Genomic DNA, 23,571 nt, shown 5'->3' on the forward strand with positions numbered 1-23,571 from the left:
GTGTGTGTGTGTGTGTGTGTGTGAATAGAGGCTGTCAGCTGCATGCAGGAATTTTGGTAAGGAAGAAATCCCTTTTGTTGAGAGCAATCCAACATTCCTCTGTGTTTTGCGTTGCTGCTGCCACAGCTTCTGCCTCCTCCCAAAAGAAAAAGCCACACAATTCCAAAACCACCAGAAAAAGTTCCTATCCCATTGTACTAGCACTGCATGCAGCAAGTCAAAAGATGGCTAAATTATGGCAGCAGACATTTGGCCAGATTTAAAAGGTCACCACCAAAGGGCAGGCTTGGAAAAAAGTTCTACTAAAGGGGTGAGAAAAGAATAAAGGCCTGAATTCAAATAATTTTGCTGTATTTGTCCCAACATAAATTATATGTAGTCACACACATGATATTTATATCAAATGTTTCTCCTCATGGTCCTAACTGCATTGAGCATGCTGTTGTTGCTTCCTTAATGCAATCTCCAAAGGTCAATCAAGTTATAGAGTCAGGCTGATGAGATTAGATATTACTTTAAAAAATGACCCAAAACCTGTGTTTGGAGAAAGGCCTGAGTCCAATATAATTCTGCCTGGTTTGCTCCAGGTCACTGGATCTTTTCCTGGAAACACTGTGTAAACTGAACTCATCTACTTTAGCTCCAAGAGAGCTTTCTCATTCTCTAGTGATAGCTGAGGTATCTGCATGTTCTTGGGAAGAGATGAGAGAGTCTTCTGGGCACAGGACAAAAATAAAATGACACGTTCAAGTGCTTTTTTTAATGCTCCAGGGAGATTTTACTATCTGAATTGTGTGCAGTGAGCAGGGATTTTTCATTTCATACATCATTCACGACTTGCTGCAGTGATTCCAAAAAGTCCCACAAGCCGAGTCGCTGCTTGCACTAGAGCACAGAATTTCTAGTTTGTGAGGTTTTTAACAATGGATGTTAGTGTCTTTTTAAGGTTTCACCCAAAATTTGTGGCAGGCAGGTACAAGAAAAAGAGTTGTGTCTGAGGATGATGAAGGATACATAGTAATGACTATGGCAAAATCCAGCCTGCTTTTAGCTTCCCCTCCTTGCTTGCTCTCCCACTGCTATGAGCTTGATGCACACGGGAGGTGAGCAGGTCCCCAGCTTTGTCTTTGGTCTGCACATGAAAGTCTCATGGTAGCGCTAAGCCAAGGACTCTGTTTCACATTAGGCTGTTGCACTGATACAGAGCTGTGAGCAGCATGTGAAATTTGTCTCTGTTTTTTACCTCCCACGTGCATTTATTTAGCAGTAGTCAACACCTTTTCCAGCCATTGCGAAGTGTCTGGGATGAAATGCTAAAGATGAGGTGATTTAAATCTACTTTTATGAGTATTTCTCATCTTCTTTAGAAGCTTTGTAGCAAATGCATGAATATTTAATTGCTATAGTAAAAAGCAGGTGGGGGCAAACCTCTTCTAGCAATGTCACCTATGAATGCACAAGTCAGATTGGCCTTCTGAGTCTGTCAGAGGAGCTTGAGTGAATGGATACACAGGACTCTGGACAGATGGATGAGCATCTTGTTACACAGCAATTATGGCACGTGTGCCCACTATGGGCTTCCTGGCTCTTTCTGTAGTCTTAAGAAATCAAGCAACCTAATTACCTGGCAGTCCTTATAGATCAGCTGTGTTAAAGAGACAGTTGTCACTGATGCCTCAACATTATGTTCTTTAGAAATGAAGGAGTGAAAATGGGTCAAATAATTACTCTTTTTTTTTTTTTTTCTTTTTGGTGCATAGAGAAATGTAGCTGAAACCTCTTCCCCCCCCCCCCCCCCACCCCCTCTACCCCCTCTGTGAGAAATTGGGAGAGGTCAGGCTGCAGATCTGACTGGATGGGCAAAGCAGGGAAGGCTCTGGGCAGTAGCTCTCTGAGCAATGTTGGTTGATGTGGCAACACATAAGATTCTCTCTCAGCCTCCCTGATACTGTTATTTTTCTTGCTGTCCTCCTGTACTCCAGTACCATTCTGCTCCATGTCCTTTCCCTGCATTCCCAGCCTACATTTTCCAGTTTTACAGCTTCTTTCTGTCAGGGTGAGGGAAGTGCTGGTGGGAACCTCATCAGACAGGTCCTACCAGAGCCCATACATACTAGTTAGGAAAGAGTTAAATGTGTGGAGGAGCACAGCCAGTGCAGGTAGCTCTGCTTCGAATAACAGAGGACCTGTGGGTACTCAGAGAAAGGCAGGAGCCCACGGCTCAGCAGGAAACCATCAGAGAGTTCTTGAGCTCGGACTGTGAGGGGGCAAAAAGCCCAGGGGCTCTTTAGTTAGGGGCCCCTCCTCAGAGGCACCAGCTCAAACAGTTTCTGTGTTACTGCACCATGAATAAATTGCTTCATGGATCCAGACACCCAAGACTCTGCTGTGGGCAACCTGCTCAGGCTGTGTGAGTGTGGGGTGTGTGGGGAACCATCCCTGTCAGGTCACTGGGGCTGCCCCAAATGGGCTTTGCTTCCAGCTCAGGAGGCTGGCTGCCAGAGTGGCTCCTGCATGGTTGGACAGGGAAGTTTCCTTAACAAAAAACAGGAATTTTTGCACCCAGTGCTGAAATTTCAACCTAAGAATCTTGGAGTTATTTTTGTGCACTTACAGACCTGCACTGCCAAGGAACTCAGCATAATGTTGACAAGTCTGTCCAGAACATCTGTTGTGGAGCCTCCTTTGGTTCTGCCAAAGCAGTGTTTGTCAGAAGGGCCCTTGGATGGGAGTTTATGGTTGCATTTCCCCATTCTTATGGCAATTCCCCCTCAGTTGGATGTAGGGCTTGCAGAGTCCATTTATCCTGTTCCAGCCCCTTCATCTGGCACTCAGCACCTACAGGAGGGCAGGAATCTGAAAACAGGCTTTGTTATGACAGAGATCTCCAGATCTTGTAGCAGATGTTGCTGGTGAGAAGCAATTTTGTTCCAGCCAAACCTTCTTCAGCTCGGCTGAGAAGATGCACAGAGAATCTCATAAGGCTACAGGCTTTGGCAAGGAAACTCAGCATTTACCAATGCCAGCTACTCTCTATATTTCTTTTTGAAGGCTATGTAGAGCAAATGATCTCTTCTCTGTCTCTGTGAAACAGCTGTAAATTTCTCTTCCTTTATCCCCCCCTCCCCACCCATTAAACAGCCCTGACAACAGCCAACAGTTATCAGATGCAAAATGAACTATGTGCCTGGGATAAAGAGTTGTGTATCTGCCTCTCCTTGATCGATCCACTGGACGTTTTGTATGCCAGCACTTTAATTTAAAATATTCAGAGGGAGAAGAAATCCCTGGTAATTTCCATAACACCCTTTTAAGGAGTCTTGTCACCTTTTAAAAAGACATTTGCTTCCCCTTTTCTCTCTTTCCCTCCCTCTCCAGCTCCCCATGCCGTTTGTTTTAACCTTATCCTCTGTATACAGACTGCAGCATGTGCTGCACACCTCTCTGCTTTTGGCCCAGAAGATCTTACCAAGATGTTTTTAGCTTCCTTTAAATCGGTGCTGGTGATAATCCCTTTCCAATAATTCCCTGGCACTAAAAGCCTTTCCTGATTTTGAGGGAGGAAGTTCTGCCGTACATTTGAACCTGGGGCTGCAAGATTTCTCCCAAAGGTCTCTGTTCCCTTAGAGCTGAGACAATGTCCTGTTCTGGTCATTTAAATAGAGGCAGCTGAGAGCTTGGGAGTAATTTGCCTACAACAGAAAATGGTTTTGTGGCAGAGTGAATTTACCCAAACTCTCTATAAAATTAAGTCAATCCTGCTTGTTTTCTTTTTCTGACCGTGACAATTCTACCTCCAAAGAGGGGGGGAAAGTCATATTTCTTTTAAGGATCAATTAACAAGTGAATAACGCACTGGCTTTTCACCCTAGTGATTTCGTATACTTTGATTGATTTTATTCTCCTGAATAATTCTCTGCACATGGCCCATTTATGGTGCCTGCAGTTTAAGGTGCTGCAGGAAAGTCATGTTTGAGCTCAGCAAAGCTGATGAGGCTTCTCAAAGTGCTCCACACAGTCCTGCTGGTTTTTGGAATCAGAAGAGAATTGTGCCAGTGTTGAGCTGGTTATAAATCCACTCCCAGCCTACCCGATGCACAAAAAGACGGGTTGACCCTGCTTCAGATGGGCTCACGTGAGGTCATATACAGCCACCTAAAGTGCGACCAAAATTTCAGAGAAAAGATTCTCAGGGGTGGTCCCTTGTACGTAAAGGGTACTTTGTGTGCATGAGCACTGGAAAACTTGTTTTCCCAAGTAACTGAGAGTACAATAATCTGATTAACTATTGAACTGCAGCCGCTACGTAAATTCACTGTGAATTTTGCAGTCGCAGTCCTTGTTCTGTAAAATCACAGGGTTGGATGCATCTCCCACAGAAAAATTGCCATTTTTCCTGTCCTCTAGCCAGGATGCTATTAAGTGCAAAACGTCTTTATTTTATGAAATTCTAGTCCTTACTTGTTTTGGGGAAAGGGGGCCAGTTTTAAGGGGAAAAAAAAAAAAAAAAAAAAAAAAAAAAAAAGAAAATTGATTACAATACTGTTAGTTAGAGCAGCTCAGTGAAAGGTTTGTTATTTTGTTTTCACTATTAAAATACCCCTTAATCCACCTTGCTGGGTCTCTACTGCTCTTGTAATATTCAATCAAGCCCTTGTTTTGTGAGAAATGTGACAATGCATTGTTGGCACTTTACAAACCTACAGCCCTCGGCAATAGATAATGAGAGGCAGCTTTTATTTTTTTTTTCCCTGTGCAGGACACAATGAAATTTTAGACAGATGAATGCTAAGAGAACCCTATGTACCAAAGGCAATGTTTACTGCATGTAATACATATCATTGTTTGTCTCCTGTAGTGAAAAATACTTGTGTCACGCTGTTAAAATGTACTCCTGACAGAACAGAGCTTGCTATTATAGGGTCCATTGCTTAAAAAAATGATATACTGACAGAAATACAATTTAAGAAAATTTAACACCAAGGGTAGTCGACCATGTAGGCTACTATTAAGGGGCCAAAACTCAAGGCCATGGTTTTATTAAAAAAAGAGGGATAGTTTATTTTCTAGTAGTAGGTAAAGTTAAAAAAAAAAAAAAAAAAAAAAAAAAAAAAAACACAGAAGGGAAAAAAGAAAAAAATCAACTTGCATTCACTTGGTCTCCAGTGAGTCAAAAATTAATAAAAGCAACAGTTCAATAAGATTTTATTGCAGAAATGTTTAAGTGAAACAGTTTAGGAATGCTTCAGGTTTTAAAACAGTTCTGCTGTGGAGCACTGTATCACCACAGTGCATAACCAATTGTTGCTTTTGGATGCAAGGCACGCCCAGAACTTTTCATAAAATGAATAGCGAGTCCGGGTTAATTTGAATCAGTATGTGCATTCCTCCAAATTTGTCTTTGGTTTTAGAAGCAGAGTGAGATTAGCAGCTCACTGTGAGCAAATGCTGTGCTGCGGCTAACCTTACACAGTTAAATCATCAGATGTTGGCTTTAAGTTAATAGTAGTCAACTTATTGGTAACTAATTTGGATCTAGAATTTATTTGTCCCTTCCCAGTTCCTCATTGCAAATTCCCGTTTGCTAGTTCATGATATATAACCCCATATAACATATATATATGGGGTATTAATAAGCCATTTGGTTATTATCTGTCTTCTGAAATTATTTGGCAAAATCACAACTTGGTGAAGAAGTTTTAACTTTTCAAGCACTGACTGGACGATGCTTATGCAGAAGATAAACAGTTATGTCTGTATCTGATAGGTCAGGCAAAGTGTAAAATATGAGTTGTCTGAGCCCTCAGAGCTTGGAAACTCCCCAGCAGGTTCGATTCTGAGTTATGTGTGGCGATGTTGGGGTGCCTGGATGCTGCAGGAAAGGCAGGGGATACCCACCAGGCTGTTTATCCCAACAATACAAACGTGGGGTTTGGAATGAGTGGACACAGAACTCTCACATTTAACAGACAGATGCTCTGGGGCAAGCTCCTTATTTGGAGATTTTTTTGGGAAATCAACTCTTGTTTTTACACTTGAAATAGGAGATGGGGTTCGTGGATGGGAGGATGCTCTTTTTTTTCCCCCTCAGAATATCATATTTTTGTGTTCATCAACCCAAAATCTTCCCAAGAGATGAGAGGAATTGAAAGATTTAAGCAATAGAACATGTATAGTAGGTCATTTTTTAAAAGTGAGCATTTATTCAGATGCTTCTTATTTTACATGGAAAAACATGTGGGAAATTCTCTGATATCACCCAGGGACAAACTGCATTTTTCATTAATTACGTGTGGTCATGAGGTACAAGAAAGTCACAAAAAATAAGTAAACATAATAACGAAGAAAGGGTTTTTTATTCCATCAGTATAATAAGAGGCTTAAATATTTTTGTTGTTATTCCATACTTATTCCTTTCCCCTCTTGTAACAGCCTTATTTCAGCCACTGAAAGAACATTTTACTGTGCTGATGGTGAAATTAATATATTCACCTCTGTACAAAAAAGCAAACAAACAAACAAAAAATCCCCTAGAAATAATTCCCTAATGATATAGTTATATTCCTGAAGTTTGCCGATAATATAACACTATTTGTATGAATTAATTCTTAACCCTCCTGCCATGAAATTATTGCAAGCCCGTATGTGCCTTTTAAAGCACATCTAGAAGTTGTCCTTTGAAGGTGTCTGAATTTCTGAACACTGAGCCTGGAGGTGGTTCTGTGTATAAAATTGTATTAAGTGATGTCATCACTTGAATATTTGTGGTATCAAGGCCTAAATAGTAGTTAAACTTCCAAGTTAATAGATTATTGTTGAAGAAATAAATTTATTTTACACATGATTTCAACTGAGTTTGAAAGAGGTGCTGCCAAATTTAAGTTCTACTGCATGCTCTAAAGAAATATTTCTATTACAAATTATTTGTTTATTACAAACACAGGTCTGAAAACCATTTTCTTTTGCTATTCGTACTTTTTCCCTTTGCTTTTTACATTTCTCAGATATTAAGGCAATAAAAGTCAACAAAGCCAATTTTGGTTTTGTAGTCAATTTTATTTGCAGGTTCTGAATTCTGCAATGTGTGGGAGTTCCAGTCTGAATTAATATTACTCAATATTTCAACATAATTTTTAACTGTAGGGTTTGGTTTTTTAAATTCTGTCTCACACACTGTGCAAACAGAATTTTTGCATTTTTTTAAAAAAAACCCCTTTTATTTCAAATATATATACGCATATTTTTTTTCTGAATTTCCTGTATGGAGAGCTTCTACTTTTATAGTAGTGATCACTGTAGGTGAAACAGTAGTACAAGTATAAACACAGAACAGCAACGTTTTTGGATAAAACCTCAAAGAAAGAGCAATTAACCTTTCCAGCATTCTCACATCTGGCCGGCTGTTGAACTACTCCACCATGGGGAAAGGTCACCAGTGAGTGTTGGGAAACGACCCCAAAAAATACTGAGGGTGGAAAAAAAATTATAAATGGATTCACTGTGGAATTGGACATACACTTGGAACCAGCAGCTCAGAACAGATGAACATATATTCCAGACATATTTCATATATCTTTAATTTCCAAAGACCAAGAAGCTGCTGGGAGGGTGAAACCACAGAGGGTGGTAAAAACCCACCACGTAAAAACAACTGTAGAAATCTCCTTGCAATTTATGTATGAATAAAGTGTTAGTGCACGGTGCTTACCACCCCCATCAGAACTATTCCTTATTTTTCATCGCTTTTTATGCTTTCCCTAGTTTTGCTGATTTCACCTATGTTTGTCTGGTGCCTTGATTTCAAATTGCAAATTTGAATTGATTTCAGTAGCAATGGTGCTGAGGCCTGCGTGGGGCCCTCATCATGCCTCTGCAAGGGACAGAGGAAGGGATGGTTGCATCTGAAGTAGTGCGGGAATTGCAAAAGGTTGCACGGCTGGTTCAGTCTGAAGACTTTGTCATGCCAGACAAGTCACTAGAGAAGTGACTTGTTATAATTAGAAGAGCAGAAACTAGTAGAAGATGATAAAGCTGTTGAGCATTCACAAAAAAACTTGAACAATAAAAAAAAATTAAATCCCCCTCCTTAAGGTGTATTTTTTACATTTTTACATTTTCTGCTTACTGTAGTGTGGATACACTCTTCTGTGTCCCTGTGCATGGTGGGGGCTTGGAACTAGATGATCTTTAATGTCCTTTCCAACCCAAACTTCTGTGATTCTATGATTCCACACACACGTGTGTAAACAAAACAAAACAAAACACACACACACACACACAAAAAAAAAAAAAAAAAAAAAACAACCAAGAGAGAGAGAGAAAGAGGATAATGACTATTGCCCATTTGATGCCAGTCCTGCAAATCTTCCTAATACAAATGAACCTACTGAGCACAATAAGAGCTTTTTCTTGTTTAAAAATTTATACTACTTTTTGCAGAAATGCTCGCGATTTAGTGATATGATACAGCAACTCAAAGCTTCTTCCCTCGTAAACCAGGGAGCCCTTGCTGTGACTCTGTTTTGTACACCGGCTAGTACTTGTGTGCAGGTGCTGTTGCTGAGGGTGGTGTGTGTTTTTCCATCAATGCTGTGACTGTGGCTCAGCAGGAAAATGCTTCCATGGAGCCCCTTTACTGCAGGAACCCTGTACAGGGCTCGTGGTTATGAAAGGACCAGCCCACAGAATGACTTGTGTCTCTTTGTTTGGCACTCCAAGTGAGGAACTGAAAGTTGTTACCCTTACCCCATCTGTTCTGGAAGCTGGCTTTCCTCCTCTTCCTAAGCCTGCCTAAAAGAATTAGTTCAGGGGTAGGTGTTGGGCACAAGGAGTGAGGTTTTGCCTAACTTTAGCTGCTCTCACTGAAACAGATCCTTGTTACAGATTCTAGGAGAGCACAGAAATAAATCACCCTAGGAATAAAAACTGTTTGGGATTTTTTTTCCTGCTTTTCAGCTGTCATATCAGCTTCTCTTAACACAATAAGTTCAACAATCATAGATTTGATCTGTGATTCTCCTTCCTGCTTTTCTTTATCATGGTAGATGATGAATATGACAGAAAACTCAGAAATGTGGCAGCTTTTTTTCTGCCTACAATTAATTGATTAAATGTGAGATCACTAAATTTTCAACTGAATTCTTTTGAACATAGAATTTTGTCTTTTTTTTTTTTTTCTAATTGCGATGATCTGATTGTGGTGTCTATAGCTTTCCATGTATGGCCTCAGTTATTGGTAGAAAAAAGCCTTCATTCCAAGGATAGTGTGCGATATTTAATTTCAGCTAATGTCTGTGCCAGGAAGCATTTTAGTCGAGCTGTTTGCAAATATTCAGTGATTATAAACCAGCCATTTACACCGTTGAAACAAACACAGGTGCAAATGTGAATTTCTGTCCTGTGCTTTCTTATGTGTTCACTGATTCTGGAATTTCAGGTCTGCCTCAGAGATGCCGTGATTATGTAAAAATCCAAATACTACTTGATGGCACACAAAAACCCTTTTTGTTGGAAAAGAGTATGGAATCAAAATAAGCTGAAAGCAGCATTTGTTTTGGAAATAAATAGCAAATATGGAAAACTATGGAATTATAGAGCAATGATGCAGGGGAAATAGCTCTAACTGCAATATGCTGCACATTATTACTCCACACTATGGGTGGTTTTTTTCTTTCTATATTTTATAATCTATGAATTGAGATATCTTGGATAATTAAAATACCCTTTAATTAGTTTTAAGAGTAAGGGAATTTAACAGGCCTGTGGGAACAATCTAAATAAAAATAAAAATGCTAAGCAAAGCCTAGTTAACAAGCAGGCTTTTACATTAGGATAAAACACTTCTCCCTGGTATCAGACATTTGTTCCATTTGCACATAAGTTTGGGGTTTTTTTCCCAGACAGACTCTTGCAGTGTGGTAACACATGGTCCGATCCAGGAAATTGGTGTGGATATGATTCATCTCTCTGAAGTCTGCAATCTTTTCTATATAGAACTAGGGATTATTCAACACTGTGAAAACTTGTCCTTCTAGAAATATTGGCATTCAATATTGGCAAAATACTCCTAATAAGAATATATTGTATCAGTACAATGAATCCATCTAGTATGAGTAGATAACTCGTATTTGTACAAACACAGTTTGTAAATTTTTTAGACTGGCAGGATTTTTGTCAGCTCAGTCAGAAATAGCACCTCTTACCCCTGTGGGTTTGCTAGCAGGTACATAAGGAACACGTGGCAGAATTTGTGGCCATTATCTGTGTGAATAACCCATCCATAATTTCAGATCAATTTAATATTTGTAAACGAACAGTGGGGAAATTCCTTCGTAGAACTTTTGGGAAAAGTTAGAGGGAAAAGCAGCTTTTTGCTTGTATGGGGCAGCAGGTGACAAAACCCCTGCTGAGCAGTGGCTGCATTAAGCTGTGCTTTGGAAGGGAAATGCTGGGTTTAGCAGGGCAGACCAGGCTTTTGTGGGTTACTGCCACACTATTGGTTTGCAAGGCTCACTCTCTGTGTCCTACCACACAGAGCTGGCCTTGGGTGTGCTTCATATCTGATGTATAACTGATTGTTCTGAAACGTCTCCCTGCCCTCTGATTAATACTCCTCCAGCTTCAATTAAAATGTATCATGAAGGGCTTTGGCCTTATTATTTTCCCCTCTACGTGCATGTCTGTAAAGAGGATAATTTTCTTTTTCTTTTTTTTTTTTTAAATTAAAATCATCTCAAGTTGCCCTCTCATGCTAAAATGAACCACATCAAAATGAAGAGCTCGAGGCTAGATTTCCAAAGAATTTGGACATGAGAAAACTCTGAGAATTTTGTGTTTCTCAGAATCCCAAGTTACACCCCAAAACTCCTAATGTCAAGCCGTACGACAATTTTTTTTTTCAAGAAATCGGGAATAACTGTGCTGTGCAGGGCTGAGAACTGCTGCAGCTTGAGCTTTGTCTAGTTGGCTGTGTACTGCCAGAGGTAAGAGTACAGTGGGTCCAGTGGAGGAGCCAATTACAACAGCAAATTATGAACAGGAATCCCTTATAACCATTCTCACTGCATTAATAAATAAGACTTTGGTGGGCTCCTTTCTAAAGAGGACTGTCCTAATCCCCTCCCTTACAGCTCTTACAACCAGTAGTTGGTTATAGAAAGGGAAAGATTCCCCCATTGCTTCATCTATCACCACTGATCATCCTTAATGCTGACTTTAAGGATGTGAGTATTAAGCTGCCAAGAATCCCAGAGTCATAAAATCATAGAATAATTCGGGTTGGGAGACACCTTAAATATCATATAGTTCCAACTCCCCTAAAAACACTTCCCACCTAACTTCACAGGTGATAGAAAAGACAGAGGATCAATGGAACATGTCCTAAATTTGTTATGGTGACCGTGCCAAATACATCTTTTAATCCTCAGATGTGTTGGTAACTATCAGACTGGAAGTATTGGAAGTCCCACACTGCAATTTAGAAGAAGTTTTATTCCTGAAATGTAACCAGAGCTAGAAGGAGAATGCACTCCAGTGGAAGATGAGGCTTGAAATCTGGAGTGAATGGTGAATTTGGATCTATGCAAAAGTATGATGTGTTAAGTGAGAGTGGGTAAAAATGCACAGGGATGGACCTGGCAGAAACAAAAAAAGTGTGAATAATAGAGAAAGGTAACAATAAAAGAAATAGCAATAAAAAGGAGGTAAGATGAATAGAATGAGGTAGAAACAGACAAAGACAAAAGACTGAAGAGTTGTAGGGAGGAATAAATAAAAGATCTGCAATCCAAGTTAGCATTTTATCTAATTATTTATATGAAAAACAGGATGGCAGAAACAGGACGGAAAGGACTGAGTTAGGCACCTCTGTGATCTTCACTATTTCCTGTTTCTCTGACGGGTGTATTTTGGAACTTGAGGTTTACAGTACTGGAGCAGGGATACTGAAAATGTTAACTGTGCTTCAGTCAGGTCACCAGCAATGGCTTGGAGAAGCAGCTCATTTTTGGTTGGACAGCATCTAAAAATCTTCTCTACACTGACACAAAGGGCCTCCAAAGGTGAAGAAAAATAGAGAATACTCCTTCAGTGCTGCCAGACTTCTTTTAAGGTTATGAGTGGGTGGCATGCATGGGAATGTGTGTTGGTGGAATATTTTTCAGATGCTTTATGGAGCAACGGTGGCTGGTACCGGTGCCAGGACAGACCTGACTGGGCTTTGCTGCAGCTATGGCAGGGTATATTTCCCCAGGGAAGGGGACATACAGTCACAAACCCAGGGTGACTTCAAGTTTGGAGGAAGGGCACAAAAATGTCCAGAGCCATTCATGTCTCTCCTCCCAAGGGTGCCTTCTCCCACATTGCACATTTGCATATATTTGAGCAGCACTTTCATTTTTAAGCACAACCTTCCCCTACTTCTTCCACGACAGAGGTGTCCAGAAACACACGGAGATGCACACATGGGAAGATGTATAGCCATGGACACAGAGCAACAAGGAGGTCCAACGGGCTGCTGTGTTGGGCAGAGCACATGAAATTCTGTGACCGATTCAATCTGCTTCTGCCCCGTTCGTCAAACTGTGGCAGTAACACACCTCCTTGACTTCAGCAGCCTGCCCCAGCCCTAGAGCAAGGCTGGGGTATCGCAAAGAGAGTCCAGAGCAGGATGCATTTACCCTCACGGGCACCTCAGTGGAGCAGGATTGCTTCATTCACACTTTCTGCTCTCCCATCCTCCCCATCACTGCAGCCTGGCTGTGCTCACAGCAGCGCCTGCTGCTCACTGCTGCAACAGGCAGGCAAGGGATGAGCTGGAGTATCAGCTCATCCTCAGGGCCTCAGAGTCATAACAGCAGGAGAAACCAAACAAAATCCTCGTTTCCCCTTCCCCAGACTGATGCCCAGGAATGCTGGCTTTGACATAGTGTTTTAATCTGCCATATCTGGTCTCTGGCGACAGGAGCAGAGGAACCGGTTTGAGAGGGAGCGTGGTGAAACAGACTGAGGCAACTTTTGCTGAGTTTGTCAAGATTTTCTGGAGTTAGGGACATTGCAGGTGGAGGAAGATTTCATCCCAATCTCCATAGTTATCTCTTGTCATGTCTGAGATGTAATTTGATGAGCCCCATTTAAAAATATGTGAAAGGCAGAGTATAGTACAATATATACAGCACATGTGATCTACAGCTAGATGCCATCTCTCATGTAATGATTTTTGCTGATGCTTTTGAGATTTTCCCTCTACTGTTCTCTCTTCATATTTCTATCAAAAAAATCCATATTAAAGCCACAGATAGATATTTCTCACAGAAGGTTCCCTAAGTTTCAGGGGGAAAGAGACTTATGCAAAGTAGTAGATGTGTTGGGTCTGATGTGGGTTTGGTTTGTCTGTTAGGTTTTTTTTATTATTTCTGAAAAAAACCAAAGCTAGCTCAGGTTTCCCAAGAAATTTCAAAGTAAATATGGAAATACTCTCCATATAATGCCTTTCAGTCTCTATCCAATATTTTTTTCCTCTAAATCATGTTTTCTTGCTATGCCCTGACTTGGTGCAGACCTTCTTTAAATCTGAATAAGTAGAATATGAAGAGAAATAAAGTCTGGATTTGATAGTCCTATAGAGCCTGCTTTCATATCATCATATAACAATGTATGCTGTTTAGGAAAAATTTACTAGAGCTTTTATTATATCCCCCTAAACGTTTGCCTGTGAGTGTCTCCACTGAATTTCAGAGGCTGACAACTCCCATCCTGCTATATTTCCTCCTCAGCTTAAATTTTACCTCAGTGCATCTCAGGAGGCCCCTGCTCTACATAAATAACAGATAAATTGACAAGACAACCTTGACCACATTGTGGCCGCATCTCCTGACAGTATGGAAAAATAAGAACTTCTCTATTTTAAAGTAGATGCATGCTGAGGACCGTGGGGCAGGAACTGTGGAGTTTTAATCCTAGATGGGATTAAATCCCAGACTGTCTCTGTCACCTTGATCAAACTGCTGATGAGGGGGATTTTCAGGAGTGTAGAAGACAATCAGGCAGCCCACCATGATTGAAAAGCCTGAGAGTTCACCATTTTATAGTGCTTTGTGTTCCAAATCCCCCCTCTTCAGTCTCTGTTCCTCTCCAAGGAAGGCTTGTGCCTTTCCAGTCCTGCAGGGCAGCTGGAAGCACTCGGGAGTTGATGGCTGGAGTCCAAAGCTTTGCTAAAACTCCCCCTTTTTTGGGAGTCTTTGAACAAAGGCAGGAGCTCCCAAACACCCTCCTTTCCAGAACACTTTTGCACATATCCGTTCAGCACAAAGAATTAATTCCTCTATCTGAGAAGAGCCCTCCTGATCTTCTGGAGGGGAGATGAAGGTGGGCTGTGAGATGGGAGCCGTCAACTCCTGCCTCTGGCAAGGCATGCCTCCACTGCCCGGGCACGTTTGCTTCCTTCAGGAAAGCTGGGGAGCAGCAATTCCCCGCCACGGGCACCGCTGGCACGGGGTGTGGGCTCCCACCCTGTAACACATCCCTTTCCTAACACAACCTGATGGAGATGGAGCCCCATCAGGTGTGAAAAGCCCTGCTGCTCCCGGCGTGGGGCGGCCTCCAGACGGCGATTCGGCCGCGTCAGGCTGGTCATGCTTGGTTTGGGCGCTTAACGCGATAAAGAGGGGTCCCTCTCCCCCAGACCAACTTCCCAATTAACGAGCTGCCTCCTGGAACAGCCTCCTTCCACAGTCCCTGCAGGCCACTTCAGGGGTCACCAGGGTGAGAAAACTCCAGCTCCAGCCACGGAGAGGGGAGCCGAGAGATTTCCTAAACACGCATAACCCTTTTTCAAGTTGTTTGCTTTCATGGGATTGATTCGTGGCACATTAAGAAGCTTAAGGCTTTGGTATCTTCTTTAAACTGCCCACCTTATCGCCTGTACAGCTGACAGTTTCCTGACAGCTGGGGTGTAAGCAGAGATAACTAGTAGGTTAGTACACACAGAAACACGTATATATAATATACAAATATTACATACACCTCCTGCTATTCTATGCTTAAAAAAGGGACAGGGGAGAGTTTTTCTTCTGTAGTCTCCATGGTTTTGGATGAAGAGCAGCCTCTGAGCAGTCACTAATTTTAACAGCAGATCTGGAGAGGTGTACAGGGGGTGCCGATACCCAGCTGCAGTCAGCACAACGTAATAAATAGGCAAATTTATGTCCTCGTCTCCCAAATTTCTTTCCTTTCTTTATTAGGGAGCAAACTATTGTTACATTAAATATTCAAACTACACAAAATCTCAAGGGCTTTCTTTTCCCACAAAGTGTTACCAGTATTCATGCATATGAAGAACAGTAACCCATATACAAACGGCACCTTTTTTAATGAGCAATATATGTCAACATGACACCTTCTTATGAAATGCGGCTTTTTAGGTTCTGCCTTTGTGGATGTAATAATTGAGATGTTTCTAATATATGCAGTTACATTACCTGCTCATTGTTTGTGATTTTGTTCCTCTCCCAAGTCTGTACTGTTTATAATGCTTCAAGCATTTGCCTCAATTCATGCTCAGTTTTATTTAATTAGAAATATAATTTTCTGCTACATTAATTATAAATTTGAGTGAGACAGCACAGAATTTCCTCAAGCATTCTTTTCAGAAGAGGAACAAAAATCGCAGAGAGTGAGGAAGAAGCTATAAAACAAGATACAGGTGTAAAATATCAATAGCTTAAAACCTAAAATATCTAATAAATGCATGAGGAAAAATAATTATTTGTAATTATTTAGTTAGTGTATCTTCTTATTGTAGTCCAATATTTATCAAAACAACTGGGTTAATGTGAGAAAAACACCATGGTGATTTCTCTTAGGATCTGACATATTTCGAAAGCATACATGTAGTACCAGCCCTAAAGATGCTGAAATCAGAGGTTTGGAAATTATATATATTTTTTAATGTTTATATTTTGCTTGAAATATTTTTCCCCATGGCTGTAATGTTTTTTTGCAAACGTGTCGATGATATATAGATACCAGCAATGCATGTGCATGCAGAATGCAATGTATATAGTGTATGTGCTTCTTCAAAGTACCCCCATGCTTTGATTTGTAACTGTTTAAGGTTTTACTTAAAATTCTGAACACTGCATAGACCGTAGCCATTTCAATGGAATACTTCAAATAGTAAGTCCTAAAGGTGACACAACAAAGGAAATACCTTAGATACTGCAGCTTTTATTTATAAAGGAAATGCTCACACAGTCCAATGCAGGAAAACTTTACCTGTTTCCATTTCTATAGGAAGAGCATTTCCATTAAACCAGCACTTTGTTGCAGGAATTTGCAAGCGCATCATATGATTTGTATGAGCAGAATGAAATATTTGCATGCCATCTAAAGGATTGGCGCATATCCTTTATTCCTCATTTCCAACCACTTTCCTTATTGCAAACATTTTTAAAAAAATCATCTCGCTCACCATGCAGCACTCATCTTATAGTGTTTTTTTAGAAAGGAGAAAACCCAAAGACAGAATGAGGAACTATTGTGTTGCGTAGTGGGGAAAACACAGCTCTTATCCTTATTATTCTCTCCTGTGCAACTCTTTTTACTGTTTTTATTTTGCACGCACACTTACACCCATGCACACTCATCCACGTCTAGTTTAGCTCTGTGGGCAATTTCCCTGAAAGCAGGTGTCTGGTAGTCTGAGTGCCATATATCTGAATGTCATTCTTGGGCAAATGCTGATGTCAGTCAGTAGCTGCTATAAATACATTTATATTTTTCATAGTACCTATCATTCAGGACTCTTAAGGGATTTTTTCACACCAGACTTCCAGTTCTTTCAATGCAAGGTAAAGATGGGAAATTTGAGGTGCAAAGTGATTGAGGTGCAAAGCGGGGATATTTGCACAAGGCTGCTTGGAAAGGCACTGCAGGGATCAGCAGACACCTCTAAACACACACACACACAAAAAAAGACTGTACCTTGGCATGCCTGGTAGCCCCTCTCCTCTCGACAGAACCAGGCTGCACAAGGGGCCAGAGCTCTGCTAAGGGGCAGTGACACACCTGCTCAGGAAACATTGCCACTCTGCCACTTTGGGGCTCACTATGCCATGTATCATCGTCTCTCTTTTCTCTGTGTGCTCTTTTACAGCTCATGCCATAGCTCACATTCTCTGCCCAGGTCTCTAGGGTGATTCCCATGAGCAGTGAGGTTTCTGGGCTAGGGATCACCACCTCAGAAAGTGCAACTCTCCTGGCACATTTGTTGTATTCCTGGATACATATCTCTTAGCAAAACAAGACATGGAAACACGATGTGAACCTTGTAGCTGTACTTCCTACCTAAGCACGTCTGTCTTTGCCTACAGCATCGTGGCATGAAAGAGCCTGCTAATGATTCTTAAATGTTCATTACTGTAGATCTTCTCCCAGAATATACTTCTCACCTTGAATGACCCATGTGTTGAATTTTAACTAAGGGAACCCATGATAGTAAGTCTGTCATGATGCTGGCTGGTTTTTTCCTCTCCAACCCTTAAAAGCTTTTTATTATAGGACTGCTTAAGGCATTCTTCAATTAGCATGTGCTGTATTGTGGCTGGAACAGCTGTTTACCATTTAATAAAGCATGGCATAATTTATTTTCAGAGTCTAGCAACCGTCTTTGCTATTACACCAGGGGAGGAACACAGTAACTGCATTGTTCACAGTGATGAAAGAACTATAGACTTTATTATATGACCTCACAGAACTATTAACTTACCCCCCACTTATATTTCAATATGTATTTACCTGACAGTCTGTGCATTGATTTCTCACCCAGAGATTCTACATTCTCAGTCACCTCTGGGGCAGAATGAAAGATGTCTATGTTTTATGTCCCTCACATTAGGCAGCTAATTATATATTTGTACCTTAATTTCCTTCCCTTCCCCCATCTCCAGGGGCAAACTTCGTATGCACCACTTAGACCTTTGCTCCTTAGCCAATGGAGGAACAATAGAGGTGTTGGGAAATGATGGAAGCTTGGCCACTGTTCACTGGGGACTTCCTGTTCATTTTGATTCCTTTCTTCTTAGATCCCTTCTTCCCTTTGTGGGTGGAAGAGTTTGAAGTGCACCTTAGTAGCACCTCTGTGGGTTTCTGCTTCCTTTGCAGCAACATGGAAGTCGCAAGTGACAAACTCGTCACATCCCTGTTGCAGGGGACACTGGTTCCCTCCTAGGAGGGACTGCAAGTCACCTGCACCCTGGGACATCAGGTGCATGATGCTGCCACAAGGACTGGTGGCTGCTGCATGGAGCAGCACCCACAAGGCTTGTGACAGCATGAGCATGGTGAAAGTCATCCTCCCTGAGAGTCACTCCCCTCTATCCCGTTCCTGTCCAAGTAATCAGTGAGCCACCCCTGAGATCAGTCCTTCAAGTGAGAAGAAAAGAGGACAGGGGGCAAACAGAACTCAGCAATGCTTTGTCACTACTGAAAGGTACAGGTCCAGCCCTGAGTGACATCCACATCGTGCAGGACCTCCGACAAAGCTGTAAACAAGCTTCCAGCTTGTTTGTCTGGGATTAATGCGGCAACAGAGACACCTAAGTGGCAAGTGCCTCCTTAGCTGGGTAATGACCCTCCCAGCACAGCACTGCACAGCCACAGCACTTTGTCTGAGCCAGTTAGACCTACCCCAGGCTGAGAACCAGCTTGGGAAATTGCAGTCTTACTCTTATGCGAGTTGGAGCATTAAATTTGGCTTTAAGTTGCCTGAGTTTGACAATGAAAATACGTCAGCTGAGTATCTGCAAATTTTTGCATTCAGCCTGTGCGTTTAGATGGATTTATATGCATGATTTAAAGTAAAGCATGTGTAGAAAGATGAAGTTTATATGGTTGCTTTGTAGAAATGGATGTAATATTGATGTTGACTTTACTGGTAGAAGTTTAAGAATGTCACGATGCATGAGTGGTGGTGCAAAGCAGAGCCCTGAGTGCATTGGGAGGTCATTTTTAACTTAAATTTATTTCCACAATATCAGGCATAGATCATAGTGCACCGTGCACAATCATCCCTGCTTTTCATTTGAGTCAATCAGAGCGGTTAAAGAAAATTTAAAATGAAACAAATTTGTGACTTGATTAAAAGCAGACAGTAAATTTAGCCAGAATACTCCTTAAAATTGCATTTTAGCTTTAAACTGAAAGTTTGATGATCTGACTGCATGACTGAAGGGACAGGGTAGCAGACTGTGACATAAACGATGTAGCTATATTTGCTCCTAAGATGAAAAAGGTTTTTTAAAGTTCTGTGATTTAGGCTTTGGAGTTAACACTCCATTGACTGAACAACAAAATTCACACCTCCCAGAGCTTTTTCAAACTAAAGCTTTAGAAAAGTGGTATTACATCCATAATGTCTGGTCATGCTTCAGATTTTTCCAGGCAAAATTAAGGCTGGTAATACTTACTTGAAATGAAAACTTAGATTGTTTCCCAGGACACAAATAATCTAATTAGGGAAGGATATAGAAGTAAATCTATATTTTGTTTTGAATATCTGGTTAAAAGTGTTTGAAAACGGAATTCATCCACATTAACTTTGCATAAAGAATTCTTTCATGCAGTCTTCAGAGAAAAAAAAGACTTGTTTTCATGATCATCAGCAGATGCAGGACAGAGTTCAGTAAATAGTTTGATATAAGCAGATGGAACAAACTGGAAACCTACATTAAATTACAACCCACAGTGATGAAAGCAGTACATACACTCCAGGTACAGATAGGCAAAAAAACCCTCTGCGTTAACTGTTGGACTTCAGTTTTCACACAGCGACTTTCTTCTACCATAGTTGTGTAGATTTGGAGGAGGTGAGGACAAGCAGCTTCACCTGAGAGAGATTTGCACCTCCTGCCTTCAGTGTGCAGGTCTACCTACTTTATTCACTGCAAAAACAAAACAACAAAATCCTGTTGCCTTGGGAAAGCTGGCCTGAAAGAGAGACTGGACAGATCTAGGGAATAAAGTAGGGATTTATTGAAAAGCGTTTAGAGTACACCTTGGGCAGGACAGGGCCTGATCAGGGCTACACCCAAGGTGGACCCAAAATGGTCACAAAATGGATGACCAGTAACAAAGTCTAACATTTTTATAAGTTTTGGTCCATTTGCATATTGGGGTTTAATTGTCCAATTACAGTTTCAGGCTGTGAGGTCTCATCCTTGTTGTTCCCCCCCTTCAGTCCACCATTGTTTGTGCTTTTGGGCCTGAAAGTTGTCCTCGGTCTCCAGCAGGAAAAGGATTTGTTTTGTCTCCCTACTCTGTGAAGAGAACTCACCAGCACTTAAAATGAGGCTCAGAACTGCACCCCTAGCCAGCACAGACTCTGAAAAACATGAAAACTAAAACTTAAGGCATCTGTCGAGGTGCAGACACGCATGTGCTCAAGGTCACTCGTGGCCTGATGGAGCCAGATGGGATTTACACATGCAGGTGAGCTAAAGGTGACAGCTAAACACACTGACACACAGCAAAGTGTGACTGTGCTCTGAGCCGTGCCCTGCTGTCACATCCTGAGATCCAGCCACCGACTCAAATTTTTAGCAGTGCAGGCCTTAGAGAAGCTCCACAGCTCACCCTCAGCTAAGTCAGTCAGAATGGTTAAAGAAAATTTAAAATTAAACAAATTTGTGACTTGATTAAAAAGCATGTTTCCAGGTGGAAACACACTGGCATCCTCACAAACAGGGTTGGGAGTATCAGAGTACTTCCAACATCCAGTTAATCCTTCAGTCCCTGAGTTTGCTTTCAAAAGAAAATGAAGGGGACTAAAGTGAAAAGGTTTCTCAGTAAGATTTGGCAAAACTAACCCTATTTTAGTAGCATTACCAAACAAGGCAAGCAATGAATCAGCCTTTGATTTTAGCAGACATTTAAGCATGCTTCAGCAATTGGATTTGAATGCCTTACTTAACATGCTTAAACCAACTGGGCTGTTTTGTTTGACTTTTCTCACTCTTCACCACTTTTGCAGTACATAAAATTTGAGACAAGGTTTTAACCTAATCTGGATAGGCACATTAACTATATTATCTAACTGCTCCTATGTTATGACACTTACAATTTTAGATTTCCTGAAATAATTCAATGCCCAGACAGCCGAGCTCTCAGCTTGTCCACCTCACCACCTGGAGACGGGAAAAGTGTTGGAAATCTAGCTTGGAGGCCACTGGCTTTTATTTTTTTTGAGCACTCTGTTCAGCAACTTAGTAGTGATTCCCTCTTTCAACACCCCAGTTTTGTCAATAAAAGATTTTGAAAGAAAGGGGCTTAGAGAAACATGTACAAACAGCTCTGAGGATAGAGGACAGAGTCTAGGACTGTTTCAAAATTGGCCATTTTCTCCTGTGGTCAGCTTGTTCCCCAGCTTTTTCCTATCTTTCTGTGTAGTGTCTGATTATTAAGCCAGAGTTAATTCAAGCAGAGGCACCAAAAATATTTTGCTGGATACCAGTGTGTGTTGCCAGGAGGGCTGTGGATGAGCAGGGTCAGTGAGAACTCTCTGCTCTTGTTTCTTGTGTGGTTTAACCTCAGTAGGCAAAGTGGGGCAGCTTCTCCTCTCCCCTTGGCTGGAAGCACGTTTAATTTTCAATGAGCATTTAGAAAACTGTTCCAAGGAAAGGAGGATGGGTGGGAGTGAAGTAAGTTTTCCAGGCATTCATGAAAATGCATGTGGGACAGATTTACCTGCTTCCTTTTCTCTACAGTTTGAAAGGGAGGATTTTCAAAAATACCTTGTGGGAAGTAAGAAAATATAGGCTATTTAAAGCCAGTAGTACTTGTGTCACAAAGTCACTTCGAAATGTTTAAGAAATCTCCATCTAATAATCTAAATAATATTTAGCATGTAAAATTTACATGTTCTCAAAACTATGCTTTTCAATGTGCTTTGTAACTAGATCCTTAGAATTTTTTGTCTCTCTCATTAACTTTTAGATTCTTTTATGTGGTTTTTTGCTTCTCCAAGTAGCATCTTATGTTGTCTGAAGTATTTGCTAAGGGCCAAATTCTGTCCTTCAGTGCATACAGCTTGAATTGAAATCCTGAATAATACACCAGCCTACTAAGGGAGCAAAAAAGCTGATTGTCTATTTCAGTAAATGTCTGATTACATTTAAAACCATGTGTGTGTATTATTTTGATCCCTCATGCACTCTGAAACTTTCAAACTGAGGTTTGAAAGCAGCATTTCAAATTTTTATGGAAACAGTATCTAGCAGAGATATTACAATGTGAAGATTAGGTCTCACCTCCTTGTAAAGAATAAATTGAGACCAAAATTAAGTGAGTTGCCAGGGTCACCCACTCAGTTAGTGGTAAAGGCAAGTTTAGAACTCAGGTCCTAAACATATATATTTATTTTTTCCCCAATGAACCTAGTTAACCCCGTAGCGAATATGAGGAAAACAAATAGTTTGAAACCATCTGAAGCTATCTGTAATTACTGCGCCACAGGAGAAATTCCATTTAATGTCTGCTTTGTCGTTCCTCTGTCTTAGGACGGTTTGTTTCCCCTTCATTTTCCGTTGTGCAAACAGATATTTTGTCCTCCTGCTGGAAACCCAGGCATCTTATCCAAATCATACAACATTTTAATACAAAATTATAGTAGGAGGAAGAGTGTTGTTGGTAGCAAACCAACAGATCTTACAGAGGACAGCTGTCAAACAAGAAGGGCAAAAAAGAGGAAGCTTGTGGGAGCAGCTGTAACCAACAGCATTAGATCCTAGATCTTGTGAAAGTCCCATGTAATTTGACAGAGAATTAGGGCCCAAATCCGTTTCATCTCAGCACGTAGCAGTCCTGCCTAGCGGTGCAGTCCTCTGATGCAGCATTTCCTAGGCAATGATGAGAACCGGGTCTTCTCTGCTTACTCAGAGCCTCACCCAAAATCTGTAGGAGTGGATGGAAATTGGTAAATTGGTGTCTCTGTGGTTAAATTGGGTCCCTCTGGAAAGCATTTGCCTTGTGAGAATGGTGTAGTCCAGTCAAACTCTCAGATCTTTTGTGTATCTCTTCACACCTTTTTTTTTTTTTTTTTTTTTTTTTTTTTTTTTTTTTTTTTTTTTTTTTTTTAACCTGCTTTTCTTGTTTTTCCCTTCTCAACTTTTTTCTCATTTCTCATCTCTCGGTACTTAACCTTCAGGTTTGTGTTTAGTAAACCTACCGAAGTAGAATCAATAGCCTGGTGCTTAATCACACTTTTTGCTGCTCAAAATGTCAGGTTTGGGTTTGTTTGTAGAAGGGCTTCTGCGTGTCTTTCATTTTTTAGCTCTGTGCGGGATGTTCTGTACTGCTCAAATCCATTAAGAATGAAAGCTTTTGCTGCGGCTGATTGTTCTAATCTCTGTTGGAGAATATACAGGGCATAGATGTAAAATTCCAGATGTTGATTCAGATCATCACGAGAAAAGATCTCTCCTGGTATTTTAGAATTTTCTCATCTGCTCTTCCTAGGTGAAATCAGTAAGGTTCAGTTTTCTAATCTGCTGAGGTAGCTAGGGCACAGTCTAACTATCT

At 41.0% G+C, this 23,571-nt stretch overlaps 1 protein-coding gene across 1 annotated transcript in view; it reads left to right on the top strand.

Annotated features, from left to right (window-relative positions):
- LMO3 (LIM domain only 3) overlaps window positions 1-23,571 on the top strand; it is a 60,769-nt gene that overhangs the window by 20,377 nt on the left and 16,821 nt on the right. The window contains 1 exon segment of the mRNA XM_066319529.1: window positions 3,947-3,952. Within this exon segment, the coding sequence (XP_066175626.1) occupies window positions 3,947-3,952 (6 nt within the window).

This window comes from Sylvia atricapilla, chromosome 5 (genome assembly GCF_009819655.1).
Source record: "Sylvia atricapilla isolate bSylAtr1 chromosome 5, bSylAtr1.pri, whole genome shotgun sequence".
Taxonomy (NCBI): Eukaryota; Metazoa; Chordata; class Aves; order Passeriformes; family Sylviidae; genus Sylvia; species Sylvia atricapilla.